The following is a 25,878-nucleotide window of genomic DNA, read 5'->3' as shown; positions in this document are numbered from 1 at the left end:
CCTGGAAGTTTTGACTATTTTTTTCTACCTTTCCCATAGCAGTTTTCACCAGGGCCATTTGAGTATTCTGTTATATCCCAGCATGTGAAGCTGGCTGTGGGGGGGAGATGGAGCAGGCAGACCTCCGATGCTGCATTTAGCAGCCTCGATTTCATGTGAGAAATGTGTAATTCTGCACACAGGCCTCTTGCCTCTCCTTTCTTGCTGTCAGTATTAACACGAAGAGTAAATAACCCCAAGCAAAGGGCAAGTCAGCTTTTCACCTACGACACCTCTGAGGGCTTTTTACAGCAGCCCCAGAGCTAGTCGAGGGATCCGGCCTTGGAAGTCCCTCGACGGAACACTGAAATCCACGCTGTGGCACCAAATCAATGAAGATAAAGGCAACAAAAAAGAACTCTTCTTCGCTGGGGGGTTTCTTTCCCTCCCCAAGTCAGGAAACAAAAAGGCAGTTTCTTGTCAAAATTCTGCTTTTGTTCAAAAAGAAATCTAAATGCAGTTATTTTACTCAGTAGAGACTCACATTATGCCGGACCCATACGAGGCACTAAGTTAAGGGGCAGCTGCTATGGTCTCAGTGTTATTCTTAAAACCCAGACAAAGGTAAAGAGCCTCAAGTATCCACTTTCTGAAGAGAGCGTACAGAAAACTGTAGCCCTTCCCTCTGGGGCTTCCTAAGAGGGATGAGGACCATATCTGCTACCAACCTCCTGCCACACTGTAACCCATGGGTTATACAGAGAGAATGCTGGGAAGAGGGGGCCAGAGAGCCGTGAGCTCAGGGCACTGCAGGTCGGGTGCTAGCGACCTCACCAGCACTGCCACCTCCCTAGGTCAAGTGTAGGAGACTCCACAAAAACGCTTCAGAAAGATGGGGGATTTCTGCAAGGAGAAGCTGGCTCTTAACCCCTGCCGGGGCATCTTCCCAAGCACTTGGCCTGCTCATCTCTCACTTGGCTTGCACTTCAGGGAAAACAGACAAACAGTGGGTCTCAGCTGGGCAGCTGGCAGCAGCCTGACCCCTTGCCATCTGAGGAAGCAAGGTTCTGTGATCTCTTGGGGGAGCGAGGGCTTATCACAGGAAGAAGCCGGGCTTTAGCCATCTTGTTCCCCTGCCCTTGCTAGGGTCACAGGACCCATAAAGGGGCCAACTGCTGGTTATGAGAGTTCCCAGACTGGAAGATGTCAGGCAGAGCTGAAACTCGGATTCGGAGAACTAGGTAGTGTGCAGGTACACAGGACCCTCTAAAGAACACTCATGGACCCATCAGGAGAGTCAGAGGGTCAAGACCTGTCACATAGGCCACTCAGTATTAGCCAGAGATGCAGACAACCAACACGGGAAGAGCTGTGACCAGGGTACCAAAGAGGTAAAGAAGACTTTTAACTTTTCCTGACATCCTTCTTGCCTGCAGAAACCAAGCAATGGGGAGAACAGAAAAAGTCTGTGTCCCTCCTTCCATTCCAGTGTTGGGGTTGAAGGATGAGCAAAAAATGAATATTTCTGGGTCCTTTGATACATGTGTCAGGGCTTTGTGGGGAAGAGAGCTTTAAACTGATGGTAAGCTTTGTGTTTTAGACTGAACTGGGACTACTTTTTAATAACTCAAAATTTCAGGAAATTGATGATATCTACTAGACAGATAGTGAAGGGAAAGGATATTTGGTGTAGGGTGGTTGGGAAGAGTGATTGAAAAAGGTTAAACCATTTCATGTTTAGATTCTAATGAGTCTCAATTCCTCAATAAAGCTGAAATCAGAACTAAATATGAAACCTGCATAAAATTTGGTTTCTAGAATTGTTTCTTAATCTTTAGTGTTTAAAGACCTCTGAAATTTCTGAATCAGTGAACCAAGGGGAGAATTCAAAATCTAAATTTTTCATAAAAAATTCACAGTGATTATGATTATAGTCAGCACACCACGCTTCAAGAAACGCTGACTTAAAGGGACAGTGCATAGTCAAATATGTTTAGTTTGAAGACATCTAAAAACCCTTAAATTACTACAGTTTTGATAGCATCAGTTTAACATTTAGAGGAAAAAATATTAGTAATATACAATTAAGGAAGTACACGTTTTGAAACTGTGCCAAGGAACGATACAATGCTAGTTTTCGATTAAGATGTAAAAAATGTAGAACCTTAGAATTCTAGCTCATCTGATTGCTTACGACATAAATGTAGTAACTTAAAAATCAAGTAAAATGTTTCTGTCAATGCAGTATTAAACTTTTTATAGGATTTCTGTTTAATTTAAAAATTTCCATGAGAACTAAGGCATTATATATTTACGTAGGTGGAAAAACAATGAATAAATATTCCTCAAGTCTTTTCTCAAGTCACCTTTTCAATGAGTGGCAGTAGTTGTTAATAAATATTTTTGAATGAGTGATTATTAATTTTTCACTATGAAGATTACCACTTTCCACCTACTATAAACTTCTATTTTTAAAACAATTATGTGCAAAAGAAATATAATTATCTCTTTATATTTCCTGAAGACCCCCTACACACACACATACATATACACACCAATGAAAGATTAAAAATTAATGATATCCCTGGAAGCAAGGAAATTTAGCTTTAGGTCCTAGCAAGTAAACATGGAAACTAAAAAGGAAGCATCTCAAGGTCACGGCAAAAGACTTTATTCTTTCTTTCTTAGAATAGAAATTGCTTCTGTCAGTATTAGGGAACCACTTATAATGCATGTGTTTTAAAACAGAGACGTGTGGTGGAGATGAAGATGGAGGGTCCTGCTGATGTGATGCTGATGGCAACGATAAGTTCGCTTTGTTAACAAACATCACATTCAATAGGAAATTATATCAAGTGTGTATCTCAAAGAGCATTGCATCTTTAATAAATCAGAAACGTGGTCCACTCAAATTTGACCTGTGTAAAGACTTAAGTTCGTAAACAGAGGCAGAGAAAATAGGAAAGAAGTCAATGTATGGAAACTTGAGTTCTTGGGCTGTTTTTGCCCCTTTAAATTCCATTTCTCACACTCCAAGGGCAGTACTTATGGAGGATGAAGTCTCTAGCTCTGGAGTTAGACTAACTGGAGTTTGAATCTAGTATCTACCATTTGTTAGCTCCTTGAACCTGGGAAAGTGATCTCACTTTTCTAAGCCTATTTCCTCTCTATTAAATGAGATACTAACATCATTTATTATGAGTAAAGTGGAGTTGACTATGAAGTTCAAATAAGAACACACATTTGAATCACTTAGCACAGTGCCAACTTTCTTAGTTTCTATTGTTATTACCACCATCACTACTATTACTATTATTGTTATTCTGAACTAACAGAAACCACTTCCAGCTTACCTCCAATCTTTTACTCTGACCCTCCCTCATTTCCTATGCACTCCTCTTTTCCTATCTTTTCTCCTCTTCCCTTGAACCATCAGAACCACAGTCGTCAAACATTCTCCCAAGGCCTGTAGATTTCACTTGTTGGTGAACCAAATTTGTATTGCATGTATGACCTAAAAGACTTAATTTTCTCTCCAGTAAAGAAGTCAATACTCTGTAATGGCTTATCTGGGAAAAGAATCTAAAAAAGAGTGGATATATGTATACGTATAACTGATTCACTTTGCTGTACACCTGAAACTAACACAACATTGTAAATCAACTATACTCCAATAAAAAATATTAAAAAATAGAAAAAGAAGTCATTTGGTCAGCAATAGTATGTGCACACTGAACAATTTACAACTATATGAATATTTTATTGTTTGAGATTTTACTGTGTTAGTCTTGATAAGTCTTGGTAAAGATGACTTTAAAATTTCTTCCTCACAGAAAAACAGGAAAATGAGAATTCTATGTCATGCTGCAATGATTATCTGGTTTTCTGGAAAATTAAAATATCTCTTTAAATTAATAAACAGATGTTCTGCAGCTGTGTTTGAGTTGTCCATATGTGTCTGCAGCTAGTTTGCTGAGGTGGTTAGAACACCTTGCCAAGGGAGAGAGTGGGGAAATCTATAGACTTGTTCCTTATAATTCTTAATTTGGGGGAAGATGGATAATTGAAGGGTGAGGCTGAAAATACGAGTACCTGAAGCCATGTGATCTTAATGCCTATTAGACAAAAGATGAAGAAATGGTCATAGGAAAGAAAGAATATATATAGGATTGTTTGTTCCTGAGTATTTATCTAGATGTGAACGTGATCACCATTTTTCATTTTCCATTTTCAATTTGGCAGGCCTTGTTGAAATTTTCAGATTTGTTAATATCAACCCTTTAAAAGATAAAAATATAAAATAAATTATGAAAATGAGAGGCCAATTTTGTTGCAGAAAAATTGTTAAATAAGTATGTATTACAGGAAAGACATAGAATCTGGATCTTATGAGCAATTCTTAATTTATGCCTAGAAATTCACTAGAAGCTATTTTTAACAGAGCTCATATCTCTTCCTCTGATATATCTTTTCCTCAGTTCACCATTCTCATCATGCTCGGCATGCACAGATTTATATGCTATGTAATTATGGCATATTCTTAAGCACACACATAATATCAAGTCACTTTGGCAGCCATTCGGCAGTATTCTCATTGGGAACAAGGTATTTCCTGCTTTATTAATACGATAGCTTTCATTAACATTCTAATTCTTTTGTGGAAAATGTTATCAATTTCATATTCTTTTTGCTAAGTGATAACATAAGTCTACATCTGGATGTTTCATATATATGCACGCTTTTCTTTTTTTGCAGGAGAATAAGCTATGACACAAATTTGATTGTTACAGTTGAGTTATAATGGATTCTGTGGAAAAAGCCAATCTAGTTTTGGGAAGGCTTTAAAAATTAGCATTCAAAAAAATTTTTTTTCACATTTTACTCCACATTATCTCCAGAAACAAATGACATCTACTGGAGTTAAAACTTCTGCTGTAATTTAGATGAATTCTCATAATACGCATTCTACATATAACATGCTATATTTAGTTTGCATTTAAATTCTATATAAAAATGAGTTTCTCATATGAATATTATATTCATTTCATATCCTTAGTATTATATTGTTAAAATCAAACCCTTAATAAATTAAGAGCCTTGGGGTCATGACACAACAGAAAATAGAAGTAGCCATGTCTCTAAACTGACCCCAGGCTTCTTTTAATCCATCACAGTCTTCCTGGTGATACTTTCTCTCTAAACAATTGAAAAGCATAGCTCTGTTATCAGGCCATATGCATGCAGGATGAAACTGTTGTTTTACTTTTTACTCTAGTTCAAATGAGTAATTTGACAATCTGAGAAATATACTGGTGTCTGTCTGTCTAGAATCTACCTTTCTACTGACAGAGTTCTAACGGAATTATCTGTGATTAGTTTTCTTTGTTGCTTAAAACTGTATCTCTCAAGACGGCCAGAATCATAAGTTTTATCCCTGTATCAGGCTTTTAAATTTCTTTGCTATATGCTAAAGTTCATCCTGACAGCAAACATAGGTAAGAAGATCTCTAGAGGTTATTTGATGGGAGAAAAGAAGAGTTGATAACCTTCAGTCTGAAGGAAAAATAATTTGAAAAGCTTTGCAGGAGATGAGCTACAATTTATCAATGACACTACAGCGAAAGGATATAAGGACCACTGTAGATTCTCTTCTAAAGATATCAAACTCAATAGACTTCAATTTATATAGTCAAAAAGATGTTGAACTTCAACAGGAAAGAGTGAAAATGACACAGAAACATTTTTCTCCACTGTACTAAATCACAAGGTATCTGGATCTGTAATGTTGTATAAGTTCTTATTGTTGAAACACAGCAAAGTATATAACATGGAAATTCCCAAGCAAAAACCATACTTCTTCAGATAAAGGGATTGATTTGAGAGGATAAGCTTTAAAGTTAGAAAAATTTTCTATTCAGAAAAGTTGAAAATTTATGATATAAATATATAAAACAAGTAAAGCAAAAGTCTTTTTGCCAGGATAAACAAAATGAGAGGTATCAAAGTAATCATTTCCCTTAAGCTACAGTATCATAGGTCTGGGAAACATCTGAAAATGGAAGGAAAGGAAGTTTAGTAAAATGAAAAAATATTTCTTTACAAAGCAAGCAGCTCACAGAGGTGACATGAGTTGAAAACCTAAGTCGGTTCAAGAAGACTTGAGAAAAACCCATGCACACAGCTTCATTCAGTCACTGGGAAAATTAACATGATGAGGGAAACACAAGCCACACTCTTCTCCATAAGTCGTGAAGTCTTGTTATTATAAGCCTAGAGCCTTACAATGCAGGGACCATGAAATGTACAGTCACTCACTTTACCAAACAGCAGGACTGAGTGAGGCAATATAGAAGGTTCATTAATATAGTCATCAAATGAGACCATGCTTTTTTTGCATCTATCACACTTCTGGTAAGAGGTTAAAGGATTCCTACCCTGTTGTCTTTAGCCCTCTTCCCTCCACCCACCCCCTCTCCCCACCAACGAAAAGATCAATTTTCTCTGCGCCAATAATGATAGGTCCCCAGGACAGGATAATAGGACACAGTGGGACTGAAGAAGTTATCACTCTGAATCTTTCATCTTATTGATGAAAACACAGAATATCCTGAGAGATTGTGTCCATCCATAATTTAATAGCCTCTCAGTGGTAGAACTTGGACATGTATTCAAATCCAGTTTTCTTCTACAGCCAAATAACATGGAGAATACCCCTTATAATCATGACTCTAGCAAAGCACTTAGAACTCAGTCTTAGATATGAGGCACTCAGAATTCACCAGGCTTGATGAATAATCTGTTTTGACAGATCTATTTGATATAGAAACATTCTTTTTCTCATGCTCTGTTATTTAAGCAAGATGATCATTCATGGGTATTTTTTTAATTCTAGAACATCTCTTTTCATCCTAAAAATTCCCATATAAATGAACTCGCTGCAGCAGGATATCTTCAGAAAAGGTTGCCTTTAGCAGCTACTTCTTTTGGCTGGAACTGTAGTTCTCATAATTAAATTTATACCTTATTTAACCATTCAGCTGAGATTTGGATATGGTTTCTTCTAGCCAATTTTCATGGAAAATTATGTTACAAGTTTTGCATGTAGGAGGCAGCCAATGACTGTTTTACTTGTATGAATTATTCAAAGTTTGGAGCCTCTAACTTTCATATTATTTACCATTTCTGATATTATATCACATATCTCATTGTTTGTTTATTATCCATTTCTTCCAGTAAAATTTAACCTTCATAAGGAGAAGAGATCTTTTCTTTTCTTTCTTTTCCTTTCCTTCCTTCCTTCCTTTCTTTCTTTTTCTTTCTTTCTTTCCTTCTTTCTTTTTCTTTCTTTCTTTCTTTCTTTCTTTCTTTCTTTTTCTTTCTTTCTTTCTTTCTTTCTTTCTTTCTTCTTTTTTCTTTCTTTCTTCTTTCTTTAATTTTTGTTTCACTATTGCCCTCTACTGCCCTTAATCCATAGAAAGTACCCTACATATTTTCATTGACTGCATAAAGAAAAGACTAGAAATATTATATCTACTTATGCTGCATTATATCTATACCATTTTTCAAAGTGAAATGTTCTGTGTTTCACTTGGGACACCAGGATTTTTAGACGTTCAATATAAGTTACACACAATGGGAAATTTGACTTCCAAAATCTTCCTTATGAATTGTTCCCAAGAAATTTTCTATGAAGAAAACTTAATAAAGAACAGATTCCTACTGTGAGATATTTAATTTAAATGGATACAGGTAGGATAATTTTATATTTAATATCAATTGCTATGTCACAATTGTTTTATTCAAAAAGACATTTACAGACTATATAAACCTTCCCAAGATCACACTTTACTTCAGATTGAGAATGTATTTTATTTTAAAGTTCACTTGAGAAGGGTTATTTTTTTATTATTAGAAATATTTGTAAAACATCAAATCTTGTTCCTAAGAACTTTTCTTGTTGTCAGTACTTACAGTATTTGTAATCTTTAAAAAGTGTACTATCTCAGATTCAGATACTGTCTTTTTTTTTTCCTGCCTTTTCCTCATTTTACAGTCTCTCCAGCCGTTTTGACAGTTAACCCAAACTGATCTTCTGAGACTGTGAATCATTAAATTTGTCACATATTTGCTAATTACTAAGTGCTGAGATGGATATAATATCAGAGAGGTTTAAAATGATGAGCTAAATTGAGAAAAATGTGATTTCTCAGCAAACCACAGTAGGATAGAAGGAAGAATACTTAAAATTTAAATTTTAACTATGACTTCAATAACAAGAGGAAAGGAAAACAAGGTTTTTACCAGCTACTTTGAGGTTTTCTACCTTATCATGATTTGCTGCAGATCTAAAACAAAATTTCTTTCTATGAAAAGAACAGAGAGAGATGGACGATGTCCTACTGTTTAATTTCCTATTATTTTCCTTTATTATATAGTTTCAAAGATAAACTTAAATGAATTGATTTAAAAAAATGGTTACAGTTATTTTATGTGCAGAATCACCAATTCTGCAGAGTAATTTGTACTTTTAGAAGGTGTATCTGTTAAGAAAATTAAAAAGATTATTTACATATGGCTAATGAGACATGTTGAAAGGCTTCAGAAGACAAACATACTAAAAAAAAAAAACCCCAGAACCCAGAGAATCATTCACGGGACCTGAAGTCATGAAAATCTGGAATTCTAAAACCTAAAGTTACGTCTTGTAGGCTGCATTTGGGGGCAGGTCCACCGCAGTTTGTAAAGTGTTTATTTAGCTTTGAGGATTAGGACTTGGAGCTACAACGGTCAGAACCTGTTTTAAACATTCCTATGTCCCCAACTTTAATGAATATTCTTTTCTGAGCAACAAAATTCCATGGCAGTAACACGTTCGGATTATATTTTCTATAGTATCACATTTACCCAGGACCCATGGTAATATCATCCACTCGACGATGGTTGGTGGTGGACCTTGCCTGTTCAAGTCTGACCTGTCGATGTGCTGAGAGGCAAGCAGCAGCAGGAACAAAAAAGTCAAATAAGATGCTGTGTGGCAGATGAACTTGATAAATGGCTTTCGGATGAACAGTCCGAGGGGGCTTTTGGGAGCTATAAGGTAGCACACAGAGAAGACGGGAAAGAGAAGTCCTATTATGAAACACGTCACCATCTTCACGGCCCAGTGTCTTCTCCTCCAGCCGGGAAACTCATCGTACCAGCGAGATGCCAGCAGTTGTTGACAGTTGGGCTGAGCAACAAACTACAGGGAAAGGAAAGGAAAAGTGAGAGTCAGGGTTACACGCAGGGGCTCCAGCTCATCAACAGGAACACAGTGCTATCGTTCAAGTCACAAGTTCTGTTCAAAACATAAAATAATTTTATGTTTACACCATCATAAAGTGCTTTAAGCCATTCTGTGAACAAAGCTCATTTATTGAACATTTTATACCCACGGCAAAGTGCTGAGTGCTTAGCCAGACACAACAGGGGTCAAAATACTATGGCTGCACCTTAGGAAGCAAAGATAGAGCTGAGAACTAAGAATATCCATAGGATGTATTGATAACTGAACAGAGCTGTGTACAAAGATATACACATATATGTGCATATATAAGAATTGTGATATATATATAGGTATATGACATGAAGTAAAAAATGGTACTAGTGGTTATTTCTTGGTTTAGTGGTTATTTTCTGGTTAAGACATTATACTTTTTTCCCATTTTTATACTTGGTGGGTTTTTAATATTTTCTACAATAAACACATCAGAAAAAGTAAATATATTTTTAATTGGGTTGAGGCAATAAGAAAATCATAACTGAAAGCATATTACATTACCAGGATGTAAATCATCATAGCTGAATTTGGTGGAAATAAAGCAAATACCCTACCTAAGTATAATCAATTACCACATACAAAACATTTCACAAACTTGACATCATTTTTATCCTGCCAACATGTTTGAGATGTAGCATAGATCTTACTCTATTTTAAGGATGAAGATGGGGGGCTTATATGAGGGCTATAAATTTATTCAAGAAGATTACATATCTAGTAAATGATGAAATGTATGGCTATCTGGTCCAAGATTCTTTTTTTTCTGTACATGATCTTTCTCATTGACACTGACAGCTAAGCATTATACAAATTCAGAGGGAGTTTTCTCTTCCAGATGGAATGGTCCAAAAATGCTTCCCAGTGGGTCTGCGCTCTGAAAGGGGAGATTTGTATAAGCAGAGAAGAGAGGGGAAGGCAAGGCATGCAGGTGAGAAAGTGTAGAGTGTGGTTAAGGGATGCCCTATGGACACTTTGGACTGTAGTAGAAGCTTTAGGCCCTTGTTAAGGGACTCAAGAAAGTTCTGTTGGCATCAAAAAGAGACCCACCCTAGAAGCAAACTGAACACCTGGCCCTTTCATGGGACTCTCCCTGCCCCAATATTTCCTATTTTTCTTCTTAAGTCTTAGACTTTATGGATCTCCTTTAGGAGACCCTTACTTGACCCTTACTCTTTCTGATGGGTACACAGAAAGTGGCTTGATGATCATAAACAAAAAGCTGTTTGAAAGTGAAAGGAGAGACGGGTGATTGATTAAAAGAGCAGTTCAATAGCTGAGATGTGCAATCATATGGGCTGGATGTCAAATGAGTTCTCATGCAACCGTTTCTCTTCATTTTGTCTTAGATATTGTGTTCATCAAAAGATATAGTGGGCAAAGCCACATGTATAAATGGAATTAAATGTATAATAATAGGTTCCGCAAGTACAGCTAAAACAAGATAAAACTGCATTTCTTCAAGACTGGGATGATGGGGCTCTTCTCACTATTTTGTAAGTAATTTATGAAAGTAAGCTTCAAGCTCCATAGTTAATAAAGTTAAATTTTATAATCCAAAGAAGAGCTTTTCTTAACACATTCCTTGCCTATTATTTTGGTCAGAGTCAAGTGTTTGAAAGTCACAATAGAGCTTCTGCTGACATATCTGTAGAGTACTGTGAAAGAGTGATACAGGTCATTAACAAGTTCTGTTCTCTTAGTTTCCCTCACCCCCGCCCAACACACACACATAATCCTTCATGTCAGCATTTTATACACAAAGCATAGTCTACCATCTTTTTGCTATTTTGTCATATAAAATATGTTCTGCAGTTTTCTTCATTAGAATTTAGCACGAAGACCATAATAGAAGGGAATTAATGAAACCTATGAAAAATGCAAGATATAATGAACAGTTGCTATAATCTCAGTAATTCTCACAGATTGAAGAAACACTATAAGGGACTAAGCATGAACAACACATCTGACACGTGCAAAAAAAAAGTAAAAGAAAGGGATGTACTTTGTTCAACATGGTCTGGGTGAATTCTAGGACTAACATACTCTGCCCTTAGCCCAAATCTCATTAGAGCATGAGACACCCCAGGGCAATTGAGCAAATAACTTTATTGGGAGCACTTAAGATTTGCTTGGAAAAATATTTCCGTTGCCTAATACACAAATATAGACCGTGCTAAATTACCTAGAAGAAGCAAATCATCTAATCCTCATAGAACACCTGCCATTGCCAAGCACTCAGTTAGCCTTAATTTTTACTAACGCTTTTTCTTAAAAGATCTTTTTCTTTAATTATTGGAAAGTATATATCTGTGCTTAGTAAATGAACAGTGTACAGAATTTTTTTACCAAACACAGACACAGTGAGGTTTACGTACAGGTAAAGAATAGAGGCAGGATAATATAAGAAGAGCAGGAGTGGGTGTGTTTAATACACAAGTTTCCCAAAATGTAGGTATTATTTGGCTACAAATTTGTTCTAATCTTAGGATTGAAACAACTGCAAAAGTATTCCTAAGAATCGCTATAGATCTAAATATTCTCACAATGGTTTTACATCCTTCTTCTTCTACACCTGTTTGCTGCATGTCTACACCAGCATTCTCCAAATTGTAGCCCATTCATTAATAAATATTTCCATGATAAAAACAGTTACCAAGTTAAAGATTAAAAAAATTAAAACTTTATATTACAAAAATTTTCACAGCGTGTAACTGTTAAAGTAGATTAAAGCACTTCATTTCTCTCATGTGTCCCTTCCTTCCTTCTTTCCTTCTGTTCTTTGCTTCCTTCCTAGATGCTTCCTTCTCTGTACTTTGTTTTTCCTTTGTCTCCCCTCTTCCTGCCTTTTTTTCTCTCTTTCTCCCTGCCTCCTCATCTCTTGGTTTCCTTGGATTATTTAGAGACTACTCAGCTGTATGCCAACCCCCTTTGAAGGACTCCCTCAGAGGGGACCACCCTATCTCTGTGACACTTGCCACTGGTCCATTCCAGCAAAGCCCTCTTCAGGTGGGCCCTCACATTGCCTGCTGGGGAGCCTAGAGTCGCGCCTCCTCTGCCCCATCTTTCTATTGCACGGTGAGTCACGGGAACCACCATCTTCTTTACCATCCCAGGACTGCGGGAGGTGGGGTTTCTTTTAAACACATCGTGTTACAGGCCCTTCTCTCTCTGCAGTCGTTGGCCGATTCCTAAACAATTCCTGCCATCACATTAAAATTCATATTAAAACATTATAAACATTCAAATTCACATTTGTACCATGAAACTAGAAAGGACACTCTAAAAAAAGAAAGATTTCCTCTCTTTCAATAACCTTTAAATTTTTTTTAAAAACCTAATCTCATGATTATTTATAAAACTGTTGAGTCATGGAATTTTAAATATTGAAGAAACTGTGACGATTACTGAATCTAATCTCATTTTTACAAATAAAGTGAATTCCAGTACCAATGATTGAAAAACAACTACTCAAAGTACTAAAACACCCCAAACCTAAAGAAAACAAATAAAAAATGATGAAGAGAAAGGAGATAAAGCTTAAAAGTGAAAACAAACAAGCAAACAAACAAAAAACAAACCCAAACAACCGAGAAACCTCACTGCTATGTGGCGAGGAATTAAAATATTAATTGGATATGGACAAAATAAGATGAAGAGAATTCAAAAATTAATGGAGCTCTGATAATTAAAATAACTATGGATTAGATTTCCTATTTGTTTTTTTTCTTCATCTTTTTAGTTTTTCAATATATTTTTCTAGTTTAAAATTTTGTATCCAAAGTTCAGGCTGTGGCCATATTCTCTAAATGAGCAAAATCTAGATTCTGGAAACAACCGACCTGGCACCTTAGTGCATCTTGACTAAGTCAGATAGTTACATGGGAGTTTCTATTGGCTGTTGGACGATTATAAAGAGAGTTGAAACTTTTGGGTTGAATGAATTAAAGTGATTTAGGTAAGGGCTTAAAAAGGACTGCAGATTCATATACATGCCAGTTTCCTCTGGGTCTTACTATTTACTTCTTAGAATTTCAAAAATAATCTATATCCTTTGGGCTTTTATTTCCTCTGCCCAAGAATGTTTTTCGACAACTCATTTTGTAATGTGGATAACAAGGCTTAAGAATGATTTGTAGGCAGAAGAGCTTCAGGGAATTACTTTGTCCATAACTGAAAACCCTTTTTTCTTCTACTTCTGCCCTTAACTCCCTTCATAGCTGCCAATGGCCTTTAACTGTCTGGGCCTTTCTCTGTTTCCTAGAGATAGCTCTAGTTGTGTTCCTAATTAAAACAATTCTCCAGTCTCCTTGAGCATGGTCATACTGCATAACTAATCACTCACCTACTTCATTATTCAAAGCATCATTTTCATCTGGTGCTCCCTAGTTTGATTAAGCCCACAGTATTGTGCATCATATATGAGTGGGGCATTGGCTAGATAAGTGGGGAGAGGACCAAGATCTGTAAGAACCAGATATATCTGTCTTCTAGGATCTCAAAATCTGTTGTGTGCTGATAACGTGACTGGGTAACTTAAATACAGAGCATTACGTGACTTGTTAGAAAAGAGGTAGAATGTGTAGGAGGAATTATGCCCAATATGAAATAATCAGGGAAGACTGAAGAAAGGAAGCAGAATTTGCTAGTTAAGCCTGAGATAACAAGTAGAATTTTGACAGGCACAGCTTGGTAGGTGGATGTGTTTTAATTCAGATTTAGAGACTATCATGTTAAAAACTTGAGGATGGAGATAAGCAAGTTCAGATGAGCAATCCCTTGTTCTAGAATGTTACATTCAATGGTGAATATGCTAGAGATGTATTATAAAGGGATACTGCGGCCATATATCGGGACACAGATAAAAATGTTTATTGAGGCAATTTCTCAAGTCTAAATCCTTGCTGCTCAGTGGAGGCCGAGGCTGGCAATACCGAGAGACAACTGTACAATCACTTATAGTCTTATACACAAATATATAAAATTTATTCACTTTCATTGAATTACAGAGTATTGCACTTATGCCAACTTTAATATATTTACATATTTTATAACCTAATTTTAATGAATATAATGTCACAAGATGGGAGATTAGTTTAAAAAGATTTCTATAAGAAACTTACACTGAGAAGATAATAATAATTCAGGCATATGGAATCCAATAAAATAACTAGTTGACTGAGTTTTTATCAGTGTCTTTAAAAGGTAAAAAAATTAATGAAGATTTAATCATATCTGAGATGACATTGGCTAAGAAGCCTGAGATTAGTCAAGAAGACTGATTGATAAACTTTAGGTTCTTTCCTCCGCAGGATATTGGCCTACAACTCCCCTGGCTCTGTCAAGTCAAAGAATCTCCTATCCAGTCACCAAATCACATGATTATTTTCCTTGGACAGGCATGTCAAATTCAGATTTGCAGATTGGAATTCAAGGAATAACTCAAAGCATATTACTAGGGCACCACTTCTGATGTCTACATATCCAGAAGGGAAGATGACAGCTAAACTCCATTTGACAGTGCTGGTGAGGCGGGGGCAGGATTCAACTTCTTAAATCATTTCTGGGCCTAAATTCAAAATTGGTTTGGCAACTGAGCTGGGATGATGAGTGGGCAATAACGGGAAGCAGAAAATGCAGAGACAAAGGAAATACGGTGGGAGGTGATAAACCCAACATTGAATACATTAAACTATTGAACTTGGCAAACAAACAAAATGAGATTTTGGTAGTGGGAAGGCAGAGTCAATAGATATCGTTAGTTCTTTGAAAATCACAAAGGGCAGCAGTTGGTAGAAATTCCACGTCTCTTCACCAATAACCCTCTTCAGGGTGCGCATGAAGAGTTGTTTTAAACTATCATGGAAAAGAGATGAAAAACCGCCAGTCATTTCTAAGTGGCTACCTAGATGCTTTCTTAAAAATGAAGAGATGTGGAGGCAGACAATTATACAGTTTTTTTTTAATCTTTATTGGAGTATAATTGCTTTACATTGTTGTGTTAGTTTCTGCTTTATAACAAAGTGAATCAGCCATACATATACATACATCCCCATATCCCCTCCCTCTTGCATCCACCCTCCCTATCCCACCCCTCTAGGTGGTCACAAAGCACCGAGCTGATCTCCCTGTGCTATGTGGCTGCTTCCCACTAGCTATCTATTTTACATTTGGTAGTGTATATATGCCAATGATACTCTCTCACTTCGTCCCAGCTTACCCTTCCCCCTCCCTGTGTCCTCAAGTCCATCCTCTTTTGAAGGAACCACCATTTGACTGTTGAATCATGTAGGTGAGTAATAAGTGAGAATGGTAGATGGAAAACAGAGGACAGCTTGTTCCTGGTCCTGGCCAGCCCTCAATGGGCTGGTTTTCCAGTCTCTGATGACAGTTTCTGCAAGAAGAGTGGCAGTTCAGAAAGCATGGTCCCCTCTTAGTCTCCTGGAGAAAAGCCTACTGAGGACTAAACTCTGCTCTATTATCTGCCATGAGGACAAGTATCCAAGAGGCAAAAAGAGGCACTACAGGAATGAATACTAGTTGCTCTTTTGAGATGAAAGGATACAGTCACTCATCTTTCCCCTTTTCTATCCCTTTTCACATAATTTCAAGACCAACTATATCTGAGAAAATTTTAAAAAGAGACTAACCATGGTATGTGTGGATAAGAATTTGGAGAAAATGGAACTCTCATACATCAGCCATCAAAACGTAAATGGTTGGACTTCCCTGGTGGCACAGTGGTTAAGAATCCGCCTGACGGGGCTTCCCTGGTGGCGCAGTGGTTGAGAATCTGCCTGCCAATGCAGGGGACATGGGTTTGAGCCCTGGTCTGGGAAATTCCCACATGCTGCAGAGCAACTAGACCCGTGAGCCACAACTACTGAGCCTGCGCTTCTGGAGCCTGTGCTCCACAACAAGAGAGGCCGTGATAGTGAGAGGCCCGCGCACCGCGATGAAGAGTGGCCCCCGCTTGCCGCAACTAGAGAAAGCCCTCGCACAGAAACAAAGACCCAACACAGCCAAAAATAATAAATAAATAAATAAAAATTAAAAAAAAAAAAAAAGAATCCGCCTGCCAATGCAGGGGACACAGGTTCGAGCTCTGGTCGGGGAAGATCCCACATGCCGTGGAGCAACTAAGCCCATGAGCCACAACTACTGAGCTGGCGTGCCACAACTCCTGAAGCCCGCGAGCCTAGAGCCTGTGCTCCACAACAAGAGAAGCCAGCGCAATGAGAAGTCCATGCACTGCAATGAAGAGTAGCCCCTGCTCACCACAACTAGAGAAAAGCCTGCACACAGCAACAAAGACCCAATGCAGCCAAAAATAAATAAATAAATAAATAAATAAATAAATAAATATATAAATAAATGTAAATGGTCAACCACTTTGGAAAACAGTTTGCAGGATTTAAAAAAAAAAAATTAAACTTACACTTACCATATGATGGGCTTATTCCAATTCCAGGCATTTCTCCAAAAGAAAAGAAGGCATATTGCCATACAAATACTCTCATACAAGTGTCATAGTAGCTTTGTTTTTAATAGCTAAAAAGAAGAATAATTCAAATTTCCATCCACCAGTGAATGGATAAACAAAATGTGGTATATCCAGGATGTAACGTACAACATGATAAATATAATTCATATGGCTGCATGTTATATATGAACATTGTTAAGAGAGTAAATCCTAAGAGTTCTCATCACAAAAATCTTTTTTCTATCTCTTTAATTTTGGTATTAATAGGAGATGATGGATGTTCGCTAAACGTATTGTGATCATCATTTCATGATGTACGTAAGTCAAATTATTATGCTATGCACCTTAAATGTATACAGTGCTGTATGTCAACTATATCTCAATAAAACTGGAAGAAAAAATGTGGTATATCCATGCTATGGAGGATTACTCAGCAATGAGAAGGAAGGAACTATTGATGTTCACACATGGTTGAATCTCAAAATAATTATGCTGAATGAAAGAAGCTGGAGGCCAAAAGAGAATATGCTGTATGATTCCAGTGACAGAAAGCAGATCAGCAATTGCCTGAGAAGGGGTGGGGGGCATGCAGAGAAAGATCATAGAAGGGCAAAAGAAAACTTACGGGGGTGACAGACACGTTTACTATTTTAATTGCGGTGATGTTTTCACAGGTGTACACATATTATAAAAAACTTACCACAGTATTCACTTTAACTATGTGCAACTTACTGTGTGTCAATGTTGTTCAAAAATGGCTGCCCCTATTTTGCTGGTGCCAGAAAGCACATTCAGAATGATCTACCTCCAATCTGTTACCAGTCTTACCAAGTTGGCTTCTTTCTCTTGGATTCGTCTCATTTTAATTTCAATTCCACTACCATGAGATATTATCATAACATCAGATATCATTATTTCAGACTTAAACTAGGAGGAAAAAAAAAGGTCTACTTTCTGCCAAAGCCTATTAGCCTCTGAGTTCTTTCTCCAACTAACCTATGTACCATACCGCTGAGATGAAGGGCCTTGCAAAATGCAAATTTAACTGTGTCTCTTTCTCAACTAAAAGTCTGTACTGTCATTTCATAGTCTCCAGGAAAAAGTCCCCAGTTTATGTAAGGCCTACCAGGCCCTGAGCTCCTTTACCATAAGACTCCTTTCCTCCACCCTTGCATATTTATACCGCAGGCGCACAAACCCTTCAGAGTGCTCTGACCATGTCTGGACCTTTCTTACTGTTGTACGGTTGCATGTGCTGATACTTTTGCCTGGAATCATCCATCTCCTAATTTCTCAGAGTAAATTCCTGAGTCTTCCAACTCAGCTTCTATTCATCTGATCACGCTTATAGTCAACTGTTCTTTTTCTCGGTACTGATATTGTTCCTTGAACATACACCTACAATTGCACTTCTTCCTCTTATCTCCTGCATTTTAATCATGGGTTGGAGTGAGCTATTTGACAAGGGTCTGTCATTTTTCATCACTTGATCCTTCGCACCAGTGCCTGGCCCTGAGATGTCAATGGATGTTTTCTCAATTGAATTAACTGCTGAACATAGCTCAGGGTTTATGAATCCATTTAATTAGGCACTAACCGCTCCTGTAAGTTCCACGGAAAAGCCTGGTTGAAATCATTAGCCTCAACAATAAGAAGGGCACTTTATATTCTTGCGCTTATTTCCAGAAAATACAAAGTTAGCTGCCTCTCTTTCTTCTGAATATAATGTTAATTAGTCCAGGCAGCTTCCTAGGAGATCCATGGTGTTGCTTGAGTATAGGATGAGAAGGCTGCCTCAGTCTAGGTTAGAGGCCAGTTCTTAGAAGCTATTGAAAATCAAGTTGTTCTTGGAAAATACATCTTTACAAGGAATCCGGAGGCAGAGTATTTCAAGAAGTTTCCAAGGAAATATATTTCAGAGAAATGTAGTTCAATTCCATGAGAATCAATGAAAGAGGGACGAGAACTTGAAGTGGCGAACATGGTCTTCAGGATTCTGTGATCCTCTTAACAGTGTTTAAAAAAGATAATAATGATATTCTTTTCTCTACCTTGCTCTTTTGTGCAATCAGAGGTATGCACGTCTGATGTGTCTGATGAAAAATGTAAGAAAAAAAAGATAAACCAACCTCAAGGAACCCATTTCCTTGACTACAAAACCATTGGTGATGTCCAAACATTGGGAAGAAGTAGCAATGCTGGACTTTTATGCAAAAAAACCCGCTGATGTTAAAAATGCATACGTATAAACTACAAATTTTTAAAAATAATTTTTAATCTCTATATGGAGGATATTTACTGTTCACTATTCATAGAGAATTGAAACACTTTAAAAGTAGATTTAAAGTTTTATTCTCCTATGTCATGAACATATATCAGACAACATCTATGGATAGGTTAAAGCAAATTGTGTATTTTGACTTGGAATTCTCCATACCCACTATCATTCTGTTCCGAAAGGTAATTATATCCCCAAACTTCATTTCATCAAGTTGTTAAGCTTCTGTAATACAATCTGTTTGTAAATTAGGGATTGCCTCTAAAAGATTTTCAGTAGTTATCTTTAAATATGACAAGATGTGAACATTTCCTACGCCAGCACCAGTATCCATTCCAACCTTCCCCCACTGCCCCATCCCACCACCCATGCTACCACAATGCGATTCAGGTGGTCCTACGGATGGTCATCCAATAACTCTTGGTCCTCCTGCTAACCTGGGATGCCCAAAATTGCGTACCTCCTTTCCTAGCAGCAGAACCAAGACTGTCCCTCTAGTTCTATTTTTATTTATATATTCATAGCTATACTTAACTAGAAAGGGTCTGATTATGAGATGAAAAGAATTCATACAAAATGACAGTGAATTGCATTCACCTTAATCTTTCATTTGCATTTAAGAAATAATAAAAGGTAGTGAATGACAGAAATTTAGGTCCCAGAACTGAAGGAACCTTGCCTTTCTGCCCTGGGTTCTTCCCACCACGTGTCTTTGGTCTGAGTCTTCTGATCTAACTGACCCTGGCAAGGAAGGGCAAGCAGTCCGCATATCTTCAACCTTCAATGCTGGCGCCCTCTCTATCCTACAGTAGGGATTAGATTTCTTGATTCAAACAAACGAGAAGCTTCCATACTTGTTAGTAAATAGAGTTACAATCTCAGCAAAAATAAAGATAATGATAATTACACAGAATGTCTCTTTTTTTTTTTTTTTTTTTTGGTACCTAGACTTTCAGTCAAAAGAAATGAAAGCTATGAGGAGGTTTACAGATGCTCAAGAATTTCTTGCTAAATTCTTCCCTAGAGGTGGAAAGTCCATTTGATGGCAAGCAGAACCTATCTGCTTCATGTCATCTAGACATATTATTGCCAACTCTGAGTAACTATTTAACCACCTCCAAACATTTATAATGCAATTTCTGGTGCATCATGCATATGAGGAAGGTAGTCAAAATGTTTACTTACATTTCTGTCAGGATAATTTTACTTTACCTAAAACATTGTTAAAAGCTGAAGATGGTTTGAATTCTTTTTCCTTTTACTAAATTCAGTAAGACCACGATACATATTCTGGACATTTCCGTAGGCACCTCATTCTCTAATCCCAAAAGAATTCAAAATCACAATAGGAATTCAAGAAGGGAAGATTTTCATACCTATTCCCAGAATTTAAGAACAGTGAGTAAGGGTCTACAAAACATAATATTTAAATAAGAAGACCTAATTTTCAGTACATCATTTATTTAGATAGTTGAAAGTTAAAGTCCCCAAAAGTGACAAAGAAACTTCATTTTTCTCTCTCCATATAAATAAATGGCATCCAAGTAATCTTGGCCTTAGTACACTGAAGATAGGTTTCTTATTTAGCAAAGCGCTAGAAAAACTTTTATGACCTAATTTCTTGGGATTGACATAGTCTCGCTCTTTCATCTTCAGCATGATAATCTTCTGTTGTGTCTGTACAATTTATGAGCCTGCCCAGAGAAGGAAATGTCCTCCTCCAACTGGAGCGACGTCCAAGGCAAAATTTTCCACCCCAGGACATTGTGGAGGCAGAAAACACCGGGCAGAGAATCATGGGGAGTCTCTTTTGAGACAGTTTTCCACAGTGTCACTGCAGTCTTGGCCTCAAAAGGTGGCTAGATGTTTAAAGATCGAGAATATTTTTGAGTTGGAGATCTGGAACATTCACTCATTATCTAAGAGGTGATAATATCTTCTGGTACTAAATGTCAGTGTCCAGACACTGCCCAATACCCATTTGAAAGGAATTCAGAACATCACAAGGATCTGCCAATTACATTAGAGAGATGTCAAATGCAAAGAATAAATAAATAAATAACCCCCCCCCCCAAAAAAGATAGTCTTATCCTTGTGAAGAGTATGGAATTAATATTTAACAATAATATTATTGATAATAATCACTGTAGAATTACTATATAAGTGACGAAGGCAAAACTTTGTATGTGAAGCAACTAAAGAATGAAAAATTACATCCTCTTTCATCATTCACTTTTCCTCCTTTCACATACATCCTCAAGCTCCAGAAATCCTCTGTCCCAAACGCAACATCCTCAATTCAACCACTGCAACCACCACCCCGTCTTCTTCTTCATCTCTGGCCAGGTTTCATTCTGAGAAAGCGGTCCAGGATCACCCTTCATAGTGGTGGGCTTTCTATATATATTTTTATATCAGCATCAACTATAATATATAATATTATAGTTAACTCTTTACATCCAATAGAAATTGGTATATTTATCTCTGTATACCTCCATACCAACTTGATACTATTTATTTCTGCATCTATAATGCTTTGCAGACTTTCTGGTACCAAGATGGTTCTTGAGACATAGTTTTAGAATGAATGAGTAAATATATGAATGGCAACAGTAGAAAGACTGACTTTATCCACTGCTTTCAAAATTGTGTCTAGGTTATTTTAGGGCTTTCATGCTGCTATGTAGCATGGAAGGAGAGGCTGAGCCTAAACATATGGCTGAAGGCTAAAGAAAAAAGGGCAAAGAATACAACATTCCTTCTAAAGGAAGTCAAAGGTCTATAGCACAGTATGCAACTGGCTTTTCTACTCTGTCCTAAGAATTAGGAAGAAAATTATTTTCTCAGTAAATAAACATGATCATGCTATATGGAAAAGGAACTACTTACTTTAATTCTGTTACAAACTAATTACCGATTTCTGACTCTTGCTGGATTATGAGATTTCTACTCTCCTGGTTTATGTAAACATTGAGATAAGACACTGATCCCTGGCTCATGCATAAGACTTGTGCCTAAGTGTTGATTGTGACTGTATTTTAATAAGCAATGCTTGAAGAATAAAGTTAATCAAAAAAATGCACAAAACTTTTTTTTTTTTTGGCTGCTGGTTTGAGTTTTAGAAGGAGCTTCTTATTTATGTTTTTCAGATTTTGAGAAGATAAGTACTACCCCTACCACCAAGAAAAAAGTAGTTTATAAAATTTTCTCCGTCTTATTTTTCAACTATAGTAGAATTCGTTTGATAGCTTTGGTGTGAAAGTTATTTGTTTTCGCATCAAAGAGAAGGATACGCTTAGAAATATAAATACCAGATGATTATTTCCTAGCAAAATATACTATTCAATGTATACAGTCTGCTTATCAATCATGTTATTTGTCCCTTCTCCTGTTAGAAAAATCTTCAGCTGATGAGTAGCCTTCTTTATAGGGCTTGAAATCTGGGATGTATTTGACACTTGGATCCTACTTCAGTTTGGACAAACTACATTTCAAGTGCTTAACTGCCTCATGTAGCTAGTGGATATGTACTGACAACACAGGTCTAGTTTTTTCAAATTATAGACTAACAGATATCTTTTGAAATTAAAAAAAAAACTCTAAGAGGATCACTGAGTACTGAATGCAGAGAGCCAGCAGCTCTTAATAAAAAGTCTATTCTAGAAGAGAGTGACTGTACCTATTTCCCTGACAGACCTTCTCTCCAAAGGGTGACAAGCAGGTAGTGAACTGGATTTAATGATTTCTGCACGTCTTCTCCCCCATCCCCCAGTGCTACGTGGTGCAGAGCATTTGCACTCCTCTCTCCTCTGTATAGTGTCTGTTCCTTGCAGCGCTAAAAAGAGATTGAATAATGCGGCTCAGTAAGATTTCAGAGTGGAGCATCCAGTCGCAGACCTCTGTTCCGAGGATATACTTTGGAGGCAGACAACCCCGCCTAGGCAATGAGATGGCCTGACGGCTCCCACTCATTTCTCATGGGCACCCGATCAATAAGCAATCCACTGGTGTTAGTTGTTCCTATTTGAACATGTAAATAACACTGGGGTAGTCCAGCCTATCAGTCAGTGCCATCTTTGAAATGTAACATTTTTTATCAGGAAATCAGGTTACTTTCCTCCTTGCTAAGATTATCTTTACGAGCACGGGTGGGCTGCTCAGTTTTGATTTGGGAGCACTTCCTCACTGGGTTGGCCTGGGAGAGGGCCTGCCAAAGGGACATTTGGAGACCCTAAGGGCCCTGGAGGAGGTAAGTCTAGAGATGGGTGACAGGCCAAAATGGATAAGATGGGGGCAAATTAACAAACATCTCAAATGTCTGGGATCTTAAAACTGTAAATGCCTGGCTTATTATTTATCTGCTTTTATTTCTCAAAGGAGAAAGAAATATGTGAGGTTTGTTTTGTAACATTTATGAGGCACAAGATTGAAAAAGCTGGATAAAAAGCAAAAACACCGGTTCACACACACACACTCTGTGTCAGACATACCAAGATTTGTCTTTCTTAGAAAGTTAGAGTGGAAGGTACTTCAAAAATCATCAAGCCTCACCTCTTGGCTTTACAACCAGGAAACTGAGGTCCAGGAAGGTCAGATGAATTTTCCAGAGCCACAGAACTAGTTAACGGCAGAGGCAAAAGTAGTTCCCTATCAGGTGTGGTGCTGACTGGAATGCAGGGTGAGGGGCAGGAGCTCAGGATGCAAATCAACCCCCGAATGAAGTCAAAGTTGCAGATCTATAATCCCAGCTCAGTAGTTATAGACTTTGGATAGTGGCAGTGAGATGGTAGCAATCTACCATCACCTTCTGCCATTTTGCATTCTTTTATGTAGATAATGAAAGATATCAAGTCAATAATACTGGTTTAAGCAAGTTCTAAAAATTGAATGAAATAAGACTAAGCATTCGGTTCCAAAGTACCGGCTTTGCGGTCAAGAGGGCTTTTCGTTTCTTTTTCTTGATCTTCTGAGTCCCTGGGATTGTTGCAGATGCCGTTTCTCATGCTCTAGATAACTAATAACCTTGAAAGAAAAAAAATAATCCCTCCAAAGAGAAATGAGTATTTCCACTGCCTAGCCTCTTAAATCTTACTGGATGTTTTCTAAATGGAACTAAAAGAATTTCTCAGAGTTAAAGGATTGAGGGAGAAGAGTCATTTTATGTGGGAGGAGATGTAGTAGTTTGGATGTATATAATCAGGGGGAAAAAAAGAAGAGAAGCCAGACAGAAGAAAAAAAAATCCTTGGGTGCTTTGTTTTGCAGTTTAGCTTTTCTCAAACTTTCCAGACAGGGCAGAAATTCTAGAAGGTCAAGGAGAGGAATCACTTATTGATCCTAAGGGTAAAAGGGGTAATTTTCTCTGCTAAACAAGAGATGTGCTCAGGAAGATGAGAAGATGAATGCAGTAACCAAGCAGTGACCACATTTAATAAGAATCTGTGCATCCCTCACTTCAATTTCAACACTTATATAGGAAGTGTCCGGGTTCATCCCTATGCATCCTTTTCCCTAGCTCCAAGGATTCAAGCAATCACTGAGAAGTACGATTTTTTCCCCTACATTTCTATTTCTCACTCTCTCCTCTTACCACTTAGCCCAAGCTACCATCATGTCTTATCTGAAACACTTCAGTTATTTTCCCCACTCTATTCTAAACACGGCACCTAAAGAGATCTTTTCAAATCACACATTTAATCATGCCACTTCCCTGCTTAAAGTCTTTTAAAAACTTCTTGCAGCTTTTAAGATGAAAACACGTTCTTAATGAGGATATGGCTGACCTGGTTCCTGCCCCACCACTCCACAGGGTTTTGCAAACCACTCACCCTATGGTTCTCTGTGCTCCGGTCCCTCTGGTGTCTCCATCCCCACAGAATTGTCCCAGATGATGCTCGCTTGGTCTGCAATGCTATCCATACCCCCAACCCCCGCCCACCCCACGCCTGTACCTCTTTATCTCCCATTTCTCATTCAGTCTGTCTGGAATATCTAGAATAGTTCAGACTGCCTGCTGGCATGGTTATATACCCGCCAATACACTCCTTCATTATACTTTTCAAAGACTGCCCTCATACACTTATTTGGGTAATTCTTTTTTTATATTATTCTCTTCCACTAGACTACTGGGTATATAAGGGCCAGAACTATACTTGTCATACTCACCTCTGCATTTCCGATGCCTAACAATGCCTGGCCTGTGTAGGTGCACCAATAATATTTGTTTAGTGAATGATAAATAACTACATGTATACATGCATAAATACATGAATGAAAGCAATGTGATTCTTATCTCTCCTCCCCTAAAATAGTTCTCAGTGTCCAAATGAATTTACAGAACTCTCACGGCCTGAACGTGGAAGCTCTTGTCTATGCTTAACTTTCAGATTTGTCCACCCTTTTCCTGGGACCTACACCTGAATATGGCTGGATGGTACAGTATGAGCCACCTGATGTCAAAGCGGAGAGAGACATGCCATTTGCAGGCTAGACATGCATATCACCTGTGCCAATATATAGACCTAAAAGGAAACCAACAAGGTAAATCCTTTTAGCTAGGGCTGAATAAGGAGCAAATGAATACAGAAATCTTTCGTTTCATAGATAATAATAATGTGGTACTATATTAAGTGTGTAGGCTCCAGAACCAGAAAAAAGACCTGTCTTTAAAATGAAGATTATAAAAATAGTGGCCATGATTTTGAAGAATAAAATGAAACAGAGTCTAAGAAGTGCTTATCATAGAACCAGGTGCAAAAATATTATTACTTCTTTCCTTTCTCTTGCCTTCCCTTACCTATGCACATGTCTGCATTGAGGCATTA

General features: G+C 37.6%; 1 protein-coding gene and 1 long non-coding RNA gene across 5 annotated transcripts in view; one reads left to right on the top strand and one right to left on the bottom strand.

Moving 5' to 3' along the window:
- The window catches only part of LOC103018088 (uncharacterized), a 547,177-nt gene extending 521,630 nt beyond the window's left edge, over positions 1 to 25,547 (top strand). For both annotated transcript variants that reach the window (XR_009005908.1, XR_009005909.1), the window contains one exon: positions 25,441 to 25,547. This is a non-coding gene — a long non-coding RNA (uncharacterized LOC103018088). The remainder of the gene's footprint in view (positions 1 to 25,440) is intronic.
- The window catches only part of TRPC4 (transient receptor potential cation channel subfamily C member 4), a 163,404-nt gene that overhangs the window by 41,847 nt on the left and 95,679 nt on the right, over positions 1 to 25,878 (bottom strand). For all 3 annotated transcript variants that reach the window (XM_057532913.1, XM_007193664.2, XM_057532914.1), the window contains one exon: positions 8,884 to 9,220. In XM_057532913.1, the coding sequence (XP_057388896.1) occupies positions 8,884 to 9,220 (337 nt within the window). The remainder of the gene's footprint in view (positions 1 to 8,883; positions 9,221 to 25,878) is intronic.

This window comes from Balaenoptera acutorostrata, chromosome 18 (genome assembly GCF_949987535.1).
Source record: "Balaenoptera acutorostrata chromosome 18, mBalAcu1.1, whole genome shotgun sequence".
Classification (NCBI taxonomy): Eukaryota; Metazoa; Chordata; class Mammalia; order Artiodactyla; family Balaenopteridae; genus Balaenoptera; species Balaenoptera acutorostrata.
Note: the sequence above shows the minus strand (reverse complement) of the source record. Positions and strands in the feature narration are given on the sequence as shown.